Raw genomic sequence first — 11,851 nt, forward strand, 5'->3', positions numbered from 1 at the left:
GCTGTCTCATACATAATAGTTCATTACCATTGAAAATAAGGAAGTGATTAACTGCAAAAAAATTTCTTATATTTAACTTTCGAGGGATGGATTTGTTAAAGAGCAGCATAAGAGATGTTTTAATAGCTTAATGTCCTATTTCATAACCAGCCCATTTTGTAACTCTGTACCTCAGTAGGGATAATGCATGCAAGGCCTTCATTGAGAACACCGCGTTTGCAGGCTCTAACATGGGATCAGCAGGAGGAATAAAGGAGAAAAAAGAACAACCTCTGACAAGGGTCAGGTCCTGTTATAACTTGCCAAAGACTGTGGAGATTAATCTTAGTGCCTGCCTATTTGTGTGAGTATCTGGACAGAATCACACGTAAACTTCTTTCTTTTGGGTGTCCATGCAGCGAGGACCCTGTGGTAGGCGGTGATAAATTAAGGGTGTGATCTTGACTTAATGGTGTTCACGTGATTTGATGTTATCTGGACAAGAGTCTGAATGGAATTCAGTCCTTTATTGAGATATTTGGTTGAGCCAAGCATGTTTCCACATCTCTATCTTCAGTTTAATTTTTCCAGTGAGGAACTGAAACATATACAAAGCTCATGGGTAGAAGCTACTGAATTCCCAAAATTCCAGTTCATAGGTAAGTCACTAACAGATAACAATATACACACATATTAAATATATTATAAAACGTATGATGAGATATTTTAAGAAAATGTTTTTGAAATATTACAAAGTAATTATTATTATCTACTGTTTTTCATTTGCTTGTTTTTCATTATGCTCTTGAAGATTGACACCACTGTAATCTGATTTTGAGATACACACTAGTGGCATTTTACTGGGGAAATGTCTCATCTTACTCTTAAAAATACTGTCTCTGGTCCCAATGGGGGACTTTTTCAAAGAAGCATTATTTTGTCTCTTACCCTACGTCTTGCATGAGTAAAGAGAAAACCAACAATATTGAGTGTTTGATCCATTTCTGCTCCCTCACTCTCATCTATAAAGAGACAGATTTTCAATTGTAAATTTCCAACTCTACGGGCAAATGACAAATGTTGTAGCCATGTTACCAACAATAAAAAAAAGAAAAAATGCAAAACCATTCATAAAACACTATACCTGGCTAATAATAAGGTATGGTATGATAATTATGGTACATCACTAAAATAGCATATTACACAATTGTTAAATGATAATTAAGAATCCTGCATAGAAACATGAAAACATACTAGGATATAATTAAAAGAGAAAAGAAAAACACATGATTATAATATATAAGGTGGAGGAAGCCTGGAAGATAATATGCTGAAATGGAAATACAGTAGTTCTGTTAGAATAGTGGGACTGTGGATTTTCAAAAATATTTTCTTTAGTGTTAGAATAGAAGAGTAACAGTAAATTCACCAAATAAATGATGCTGTAGGTACGGAAGGGAGATAGTAACAAACAAATAAAAATTGGATATTACAAAGGGAAACACATTTAAAAGAAATCTTTCTTCTCTACTCTTGCGAGCTCAGTGGATATTAAGATCCATTGTATTGAGAGCATTTTCAGAGGAGTTGGTTAGTAGGGTTTGAAAGAGAGCCTGAATTTAACTATGTCTGGATTTTGTTTACCATGATAATTGTAATAGAAACTAAGTATTGAAACAGTTATCTAAATATGCTCCAGCTTGGGTATCTTGGCAGAATTCAGTTTGGAATCAAGAGACAGTTTGGGAAAAAACAACAACATGTGCATAATAAACAGGAATATCGAACAAGAGAAATTCAATAGAGAAAATTTCAAAAATCAAATGCGTATTTAAAATCAAGTTGAACTGACTGTTTGGATTAACAGCAAATAAAAAACAAGTAATGGCTACTTAAACTTATGTCTATCTGAAAGCTCTTGAAGGATAACTCTTGACGGATAGACAGGAGCAAACATCCTATCTATTCTGTTAATATTAACAATTTGCTAAAACTGTTGATTGGAATCAACTCTCTGTTCGCCTCTAATAGGCTCAGTTTGCTTGTTTTCCTTCTCTCCCTCTTCTGTTCAAAAGGATGACTATTTTATTCTGAGTGAATGGTACTTAACAAGTGTTGATTTGGGGCGCTAGGCTAGCTTGCTCTATGTTAGGAGGGGGTTGCTTTATGTAAGATGTTCAGACAATTTCATACACACCATCACATGTTTTATTCTTTCTAGTCAAACAAAGTTAAGCCTCCCAGCTCAACATTTGCAAACCATTATTTTAGCACTGAAGAAAATTTCCTCAAATGCCTTAAATACCTTAAATATCTTAAGTAGAGGGATGAAAGAAGAAACTTGAAGGGGGTTGCTTCTGAAATATCTTGAAAATGTCATAAAATACCTTGTGTCTCTAAACTAGTAGTTGACTTTGGATTTGGAAATTGGAGAGAGAGAGAGAGAGAGAGAGAGAGAGAGAGAGAGAGAGAGAGAGAGCGCTATGAAGGAGTTTGAGCTGGTTCCAAGAAATCAGAAAGTAACTTTTCCAAACCCCAAATCACACAAGCATCTCTTTTCAGACCTGGTGTAAGATTTGCACTCCGCAAATCTGAGTATCTGATGTCTTGCTATCTCCTACCTCTAAAGCAGTCCACAGTTGCAAACAAATTAGAGGAACTTTTTATTCCTAAGAGTTATTCAATAATTTTCACCTCCATAGAAATATGATTTCCCTCTTTCAAAATGCAATAGAATTATTAAGAGGCATTATGATTTTTAGGAAACTATTTTTCTTCCACACCAAATCCAAAGTAAATTACATTTAATTTAAGGGTATGCATTAGATTATTTGAAGCTATACCAATATTGAAAAAATTTCTCCTCAAAAATAATTTACTCTTAACAAAAATAGTAAACACCATTTTGTTCCCAGAAATGTATTTTGCTGAATAAATAATATTTGGTAATGAAACAAATCTGTTTTCATACATCTACAAAATTCTTTTTAGTAGAAGCAAGAATTCAATCCATGTCACTTAACTGTTATCATGAATTGCATAACTTTGGCCTGCATTTTGCTGTAACTCATTTCCTCGCAATATATAAAATGCCTTTGACATAATGCTATAGAATATTCATACTGGGAACAAATGATAGAGATAATCTAGTGTAAGTCAGTCCCACACCTCCCTTTTCAAAGAACTGAAGTGTAAGAAGATAAAGTTTGCCTGGGATCACAAATCTCATTTTCTGACATTTAAGCCCTACTAAAAAGCAATTACATATTTTTGATGTTGAACTTGATTTAAAATTTGTGATTTTTTTAAGGGCATGATTCTTAAGACAGAATAATTGATACACTTAAAGAATTACAGTTGAACCTGAAACCCACAAAAGAGGCATACCCCAAATTTTTGTCCTTAACTCCCCTTTTCGGAAAAAAGTGACTGAAGCTATCTGATCATTAAACATTAAGCATCATTCTTTGAAGGATGCAAAATTATTCTAATTTCCAAGATAAAATATACCACTATTTCTATATATTATTCAATATTTCTCTTCAATAGGGAGCAAATAGTATTCTGGATGATTGACCTCTTGTCTATTACAATTGAGCAAATGAAATAGGAAATACATTTTAGGATCCCACTGTGATTTTTTTCATCAACAGCAAAAAAATTAAGAAGTAAAACAGATTTTTGTCATGTAATGTTCATTGATCAGGTGAACTTAACAAAAACTGAGCTTTAGTTAAATCTAGTAGATTAACCCTTGTTTCATTGACATTTACAGTCTTGGGAATGTGGAACAAATGTACAAATAATGACATTTCCAGAAATTTAACCACTGCATTTCGTATAAATTCTGCATAAAGGTCAATGTGTTGACTTCATAGTCTTCAGATTGTAAAAGGCATATAGAAATAGTAAATACCAGTATATGTCTCTCAAAAATGTTAGACACTTGTATACATATGTAAAATCCATTTTGACTTGATGAAAACAAATTCTAACCTATGAAAATATTACATCAAGTCATTTTGCACCTGATGAGGAAATTATACATGAATGAGAGTAAATGTTAGAAATCACTTCAGATAAAGACCCAATAAGTCACTTTAAACGAAGAGCTTAAGAAGTCACATAGCCATCTAAAAATGTTAGTTTTTCACTTAGCTGGTCACACTTATTTTACTTCATTTGAAATTCCTGATCTTGTCAAAGGATAATATCATAAAACTCAATGACATAATTCAACTGTCTTTAACTCCCCTTTCTCCAAAAATCATCCCACCTAAGAAAGAATGCAGCTATTCTATCTTGATTTTTTTCTTTCAGCAAATACTAAGTGTTAAAAGCTTTCCACAGATAAAAATCATTTCATTTAATGAAGCATTAAGTTGTTTTTTTCTCTCAATTTTTTCAGACCTAAAGCAGCTCAGTGTCCCTGTGAGCTGCCCATGTGTCATTTCATGCTTGGTATCTGCAGCCCACTTAAGATTTCTCTTGCTTTCAGCAGGTACTGAGTAGCACTTTTTAGGTTATTTACAGACCATCCAATATAGTTAAATTATTAAATAATTTAATAATTATTACTGCCTACCCACTGCCTCTTCGAGCGTCCTTAACCTTCATCACCCTTCTCTAAAGTGTGTCCCCAACATGCCTATTTACATGGCTCTCAGGCACTGGAGGTTTGCACACCCATCACATACCAGGTCACTTTCTAACAGTGTGAAGACTGTTGGAGCAGGGCAGTTTCCTTCCGCTGGCAGCTGAGTGTAGTCACGTTTCTGTCAACACAGCGACCCTTGTATGCAAAGCTTAGACTATCGTCTCATGGTCCCACCTGCCTTGGCTCTGATTGATGTAACAACAGTATCTGTCATAGGGACTGTTCTGCTTGTAGGAGCAAACGATGATACTGTCCTGGGGCACAAAGAAGATGCTGTCCTCAGGCTCGGGGCACTCGGACCTGTCCCAGGCCGAGCACTTGGCATCCAAGGCACTGTAGACAAGGGAACTGCCTGAGGGACAGTAGCCGTCCAGGTATCTGGATGTCTCCTCCTGATGCCCGCTGGGGACCAGGCTCTGGCATTCTCCTTCTTCCGTGGGGCTAGGGATGGTGATAGAGCTGGCCGTAGGCACCTCAGCCTGCCCTTGGGGGGGAGGCTTCCCCCTGAGGCCCGCCTTCTTAGCCAGCTCATCTGAGCTTCCCTTGCCTGACTCCAGGTCTGAAGGGGTCCTCAGCAGTTCCACCACCTCCTTGTCCTTGGGTTTCCGGAAACAGGGCAACTTTCGGGCCCATAGTAGCTCATTTTCAGGCCACTTGGTGCACCCCTCGGTTTTCCTGGCCAGGGCAATGGCCGCGATGCCTGGTAGGCAGATGGCTGGCCCGATGGCCAGGAGGGGGATGTTTCCCAGAGTCTCTCCTTTCATCCCAGAGACGGTGAACATGAATCCAAAGACCAGGAAGACACTGACCAGGGCCACCACCAGTCCAGTCCTCGGATTAATGTCATCAGGCCGCATCTTTCATTCCATCCAGGTTGGGGGCTTCTTGCTGGCCAGGAATCAGCTGTCCTCTCTTCCCTCAGAAGTGAAAGAAACCATAGTGGGTTAAAAAAGAAATCCAAGTCAATTTCCCACCCACCAACTCTTTGTCTCTCTTACTCTGTCTCTAACTCTCTACTTGTCTGACAATTTTGGTCTCTGTCTCTATCCCTCTCCCCTCCCTGTTTCAGTTGCTCTCTGTCTGTCTCTTTGCTATTGTAATCTCTGTCTCTCATACAAACATCCACCGGCGGGGGTCACCGAAGTACCTTAGGTTTCCTGCGGTCTCCTGGGAGCAGAGAAAGAAGCCGGTCTGAGTCTCCTTAGAAACCTCCACAGCAGCTGTCCCCTCGACTCTTTCCCTTGTTTCTGGAAGGAATGCCTGGCTTTTCCAACTGACTCTGCATCCAGGAGATGGGACGTGGGAGCGTGTCTTTCTCAACAGTGCCCGTCGCGGTCCCCAGGCTCTGGAAGCTGAGCGGCGGCGCCGGCATCTGCGCGTCGATAGCCTAGCCGGGTGTTGGAGGGAGGAAGGACTTAGTCTGAGAAGGAGGGAAAGCAGCGCGTGAGCCTGTGCTCGTTACATCACTTTCAGAGCGAGCTCATAAACAAAGAAGGACGCGTGGGGGCGCGAGGAGGACAGACCCCAGGGAGAGGCCACCCATGCGGACGAGGCTGCCTAGGGTCCAGTCGGGCTGCTTGGAGCAGCCGGAGTTCATTCCGCCGCTGCCCAGGAGGGCTCAGCAGGGCGGCGGGACCCACTTCCGTGCCCGGGGAGGGTCTGGGGCGCAAGCCTGCCTCTGACAGGAGACCGGAACTGGGGTCGATTTGCCCACTGGGCAACCTGGACTTGCGTCCGGGGTCCGAGGGCCAGAGGTGCCAGTTGGAGACGTCGCTCAGCGACCTGGACCCCTGTTTAGTTACAAATATGTGTAATCCGACCCAACTGATAGCAGCTCCCAGGAGGTTCCCCAACCGCCCATCTCAAATTCGAGGCTCTCGGGGCTCGGTGGGCTGCACAACTCCAGATGCGGCTGCTCGCGAGCTGCTGTCGGTCCTGGCGCTGGGCGGACAGCCAGCGGCGCGCAACAGCGCTGGAGCAGAGGAGCGGGCTGTACTCCCGGAGCGCACAGGGTTAGCACCCAGGCTGAGTTAGTGGTGAGGGTTGGGCGCCAGGTTTTGCTCAAGCCTTGGGGGAGTCATCAGAATCCTTCTCCCTCGTCTTCCAGCTTCAGACCCGGGAGGGGGTGGCCTTGGAGCCTGGACCCCACTCTGACACGACGGCGGTGCCAGCCAGACCTGCTGGGTCAAGGGAGAACGGCTCTCCATCCTCGGCTCCCTCCCATCCGCATTCTCACACTTCCCACCCAACACACAGTTCACTAGGAGAAGGAGGAGCCTCAAGTGAGCAGGACAGGCGGACCAGCTTACCACGCAGTTCTAGCTTTGAGCGATTCTCTCCTCTCTTGCTAAAGCTGCAGTCCCCTTCCAACTGCTCCCGGTAATGGATTCCTCAGGCCCCATTGCTTTGGCTGTGCTTGTTCAACAAGATTCTTCATTTAGGGTAGATGGAAAATAGTGAGGAACAGAACGGTATGGGGTGCATTCTTTCACATACAGGCACTGCCTTGGTAGAAAGAACTTTGATATCTAGGCCTTCCCACTTAAACTAGCTGTGTGTTCTTGGGAAAGTGACTTAACCTCTCTGAGAATCAGTTGACCCATCTATATAATGAGACTATTACTACCAAACATATGAGGGAATATTATGAGAACGAAATAAATGTAAAATGCCTAGTACAATGCTTATTACATGGTCCTGTTCACAAAACGGTTGAAATTAATTATATTTGCACAATATGTCATAATCAATGTAAGACAGAGCCAAATCATAAATCTTGCCAAGGTCCAGCTTCTCATTAAGGTCAGCAGTACTTCCTGCCCTTCAGATTGGTAAGATTTCCCAGCATCCTTTCAATAATGCCCCCCTTGTATGGAGTTAGCTTGAGTGATTATTTTTTTCCTCTTTGAAATTCCAAAGAGTCTTGGGCAGGATAGGCATTTCTCTGATGCCAAAAGGTAGGCTTAAATTGATTTAATTTTTTTATTGCCAATTTGGAAGAGATGAAGGAGATAGGCAGATGGAACACTAGTCTAATTTTTACATTAATTTTTATTGAAGCATCATATACATAGAGGAATGAGCACAAATTGTAAGTGTACCTCTGAATGAATTTTCATAAAGAGAACGTGCCCATTTAACCAGCATCTACATCAGGAAGGAGAATATTTTACCACCACCCCACCTGCTGTGCCCCTTATGTCACTCCTATCCCACTCCCCCAGAAGGAACCTTTATCTTGACTTCTAGAAGCATGGATTACTTCTGCGTCTTATTGAACTTTATGTAAATGAAGAGCTGGGACAACGGTAAAGCAAATGAGGCACTGGTCTCGAGTATAAAATTCAAGGAGTTGCCAAAAAAGACCCAAATAATCAAGATAAATAGTATTTTAATGCAATATTTTAAAAACTCAAAATTAATTTAAAAAATCTATGACAAACAAAATATGTAAAATTGAAATAAAGACAGGATCAGTGTATTAATCTGGTTCTCCAGAGCATGAGAAGCAAAAAGTTGTGTTTGTGTCAGAAAGAGAGAGAGAGAGAGAGAGAGAGACAGAGAGAGAGAGAGAGAGAGAGAGAGAGAGAGAGAGAGAGATTTGATTTTGGAGAATTAGCTCACGTGGTTGTGAAGGTGTGGCAAGTCCAAAATCTGCATGGTAGGCTGGCAGGCTGAAGACTCAAGGAAGAGCTGCCGTTTGAATCTAAAGGTGGCCAGTGGCAGAATTCCCTTTTCTTTCAGGGAGGTCAATCGTTTTCTGTTAAGGCCTTCAACTGATTGGTTGAGGCCCAGCCACGTTATGGAGGATAATATGCTTTACTCAAACTCTATTGATTTAAATTTTGATCTCATCTAAAAAAAAAAATACCTTCACAGCAATATTTAGACATGTTTGACCAAATAGCTGGGTACCGTGGCCTAGCCAAGTTGACACATAAAATTAAGCATCACAGAAATCCTTTCAGGTTCAGGAGGCAGATGAGGTGAAGCCCAATAACATCTAAAGGAAGCTGGATTCAAGAAGTTTCCCAGAATACATATGCATGGTACTATGCTTCCTTTCTCTTATTCTCCTTCTCTTTGTTTTTCTTAATCTCCTTCTTCTCCTTTTCCTTCTTCATTCCTCTATATCTGTTTTTGGTGCACCATTGAGAAGTCAATCATTTATACCGTATACATTCCTCTTAAAAAGACACGTGAGGTGCTTTGTTTGCATTGCACAAACTTGTTTTTGTTCTGGCATTGACTAAAGTGTGGCCTTTCTGAGAACATTTGAGACCCAAATTCTGCTCCCAGCTCACATAGGGTCCTTTTGTGTGTCTCAGGTGTTCTTTTGTCTTGGACATTGTACGAAGAAAGCTCTATCAGCATAAGATATATGAGGGGAGGCTAAAATCTATTAACTGTGTGATTGACGTATGCTGGATCTGCAAAATTTCAGGTAAAAGGAAAAGCATGATATTGGTAGACATGTTTTCCTGGCTACAGAATGTATTTCATTCACAGATCACTTTTTAGACATGGACCATTCAATTCTCACAATAACTATCCTTTATGGGACCATTCTGATGTGTTGGTGTCTTTACTGAAAGTCTGCTGATTTAAAGGTTAATCTCATCTAAAAAATACTTTCACAGAAACATCTAGAATAATTAATGTTTGACTAAATATTTGGATACCATGGCCTAGCCAAGTTGACATGTAAAATTAAGCATCAAAATCAGTTTTACTGATTTTTCCTTTTACCTGTACTCCTGGATGGCTTGGCACTGCACTGTTTACCATAAGTACTCCTTGGTCTGGCTTTTTTCGTTCAATATTATGCTTGTAAGATTCATACAAACATGTAACAATAGTTTCTTCATTCTCATTGTGTTAATTATAACTATTTATTCATTCTACTGTTGATGGTTTTATGGTGTGTTTCCCATTTTGGACTATTGTGGATAGTGTTGTTTTGAACATTTCTGTTGTGTATATATCTGTGACAGGAATCGCTGGGTCATAGGTACGCATCTCTTCAGCTTTAGTAAATATGGTCACTTTCCTAAAGGAGTTATCCAATGGATATCCCCAGCAGTAGCGTCTGGGCATTCCAGTTGTTCCACATTATTGTCTCCACTTGGTATTATCAATCTTTTACGTTTTACCCATTTAGGTTACCAGTTACTCTTTGTGTAAACTGTGGCGGAAACCTGATCGGGATCTTTGATATTGAAAGATGTCGGTTGTTTTCTTCTGCACAGACATCTGCCCAGCATGATTGCAGCTGAACCTCTTATTATAATTAACCTCATTCCTCTAACTTATTTAAGTGTTCCTGACTTGGTCCTCATATTTTGTGGTTGTCATCTGAAAGAATAGTCATTAATTTATTAACCCCCTGCTATGTCCCATGGTGCCACTATCAGAAACAAAGTACTGGGCTTATAGGTTGTCTGTAGCACCTGGATAATCAAGTCAAGTCGTTTCCAGTTTTTTTCATTGCCCTGCCCATACTAATATGTTATTCATTAAAAAAAATGCAATATAAAAGATGAAATAGAAAAGACAAAAATATGATAAAGATAAAATGACAATGTTTTAAAATGTCTCACTAACTGATGGCTTCATACTCTCAGAAGACAAAGGCATAATACACATTTCAGCATTTGTGATGGTGGCTGTAAATCCATATTTCGGATCGTGTTGATCATTTCAGAATTTTGAAGCTGACTTCTTGACAGATCTATTTAGTTCATCATTGTGTTTACCTCCTAATGTGGCTGACAAAAAGCTTATACTACGAATAGGAAAAGCATCAGCTCTGTCGTTTTCTTGCTTTCCTTTGAAAAACCAATTTTTATTGCAAACTCTTTATGTGCCAGGCAGGCACTTATAGTTCTGGCATAGCACTTAACATGGTGTGTGGTAATCTGTCTCTTCACGTGTCTGTACACACTTTGAGTTTCTAAGTGCAGGGAGGCTTCATTCATGTGTGAGCTCGAGCACCTGACACACTAGCCCAGAGAGAGCAGCACTCAGAACATGTTTGGTGAGAGAATAAATAAGTCTCAGTGGTAAATGGGGATCCTAGCAGGCACTGGTGGTGCCTCGGCCAACCCCCTGAGCATTTACCTTCCCACTTGGGCTGCTTGCTGAAGACACCTGTGATTCTCTTTGAGGTCTTCTGGCCTTGTGAGAGCACTGGCTTCAAGACAAGAAAGGCTGGAAGTGCCAGAGAGTTAATGCCCCCAAAGCTACCCTCAATATAGGGTGCATGGGGGAGTGGGTGGCTAAACCCTAGCTTCTGGTTGGAATAACTGAGATCTCTGTATGTCTCTCTGAGTCTCCTGAGCTCATGCCCCATAGTGGTAACCGGCTTGATTCCCCACCCTGCGCTGGCTTCCTGCCCATCCCTGTCTCACTTCTCCACTCTCTTTCTTTACTTTCTAGGATCATCTCTCAAATAAACTACATGCACTTAACTCCCTGCCTCAGGGTTCACTTTTGGAGGAACCCAAACCTTGCCTACCATGGATTGTTGTGATAAAGGAAAAACACATGCAAAAGGTTTTGTGGTCTCATAATATAAGCGATGTTATTTTGGAATAAGTTATTCTCAAGAACAATGTGGTTGGTTGAATCAAGTCCTCCGAAGAGGTCCAGGTCTGAATCCCCAAACCCGTGAATGTTTCCTAAAATGGTAAGAGGATGTGATTATGTTAAGGATCGTATGATGGGGAGATTATCGTGGATTATCCTGGCAGGCTCTAAATATAATCTCAAGATTCATTATGAGTGGGAGTCAGAGAGCTGTGACACAGAATAAGAAGGCAATGGGACCAATGAAGCAAGGTGAAGGCAGAAGCCATGAGCCGAGGAGTACAGGAATGTAGCTTTAGAAGCTAGAAAGGCAAGAAAATGGGTTCTTTCCTAAGAGCACTGCCCTGCCAAGACCTTGGCCCAGTGATGTTGATTTTGGACTTCTGGCCTCCATACCTGTAAGAGAATACATGTGTGCTGTTTTAAGCCACCAAGTATATGGTAGCTTTGCCATAGCAGCCATAGGAAACTAATATAAGGAGGGTCCTACTTATTGCTCCTTGCCTGCTCCAGCAGGCGGCAATGTGGGGAGAAGGGGTAGCAGTAATTCCCACCTGCCTCCAAAGAATCCTGCTCACTCTTCAACTGCTGTCCTCAAATATAGTAAGACAAATTTGTGCTGTCTTC

The 11,851-nt window shown here is 41.0% G+C and overlaps 1 protein-coding gene across 2 annotated transcripts; it reads right to left on the reverse strand.

The window, feature by feature from the left end:
- Positions 1-487: 487 nt before the first annotated feature.
- TMEM215 (transmembrane protein 215) lies at positions 488-6,857 on the reverse strand. Of its 2 annotated transcripts, none has more exons than XM_019734124.3 (2): positions 5,784-6,857; positions 488-5,548 (listed from the first exon to the last, which is right to left on the reverse strand). In XM_019734124.3, exon 2 carries the CDS (start codon positions 5,491-5,493, stop codon positions 4,786-4,788), a length of 708 nt encoding a protein of 235 aa, XP_019589683.1. In that variant the 5' UTR covers positions 5,494-5,548; positions 5,784-6,857; the 3' UTR covers positions 488-4,785. The 2 variants fall into 2 exon arrangements, with proteins under 2 accessions (XP_019589683.1, XP_019589674.1); XM_019734115.3 differs by having other exon boundaries at positions 488-5,553.
- Positions 6,858-11,851: the final 4,994 nt, after the last annotated feature.

Source organism: Rhinolophus sinicus, chromosome 16 (genome assembly GCF_057876585.1).
Source record: "Rhinolophus sinicus isolate RSI-liver-muscle chromosome 16, RSI-T2T, whole genome shotgun sequence".
Lineage (NCBI taxonomy): Eukaryota > Metazoa > Chordata > Mammalia > Chiroptera > Rhinolophidae > Rhinolophus > Rhinolophus sinicus.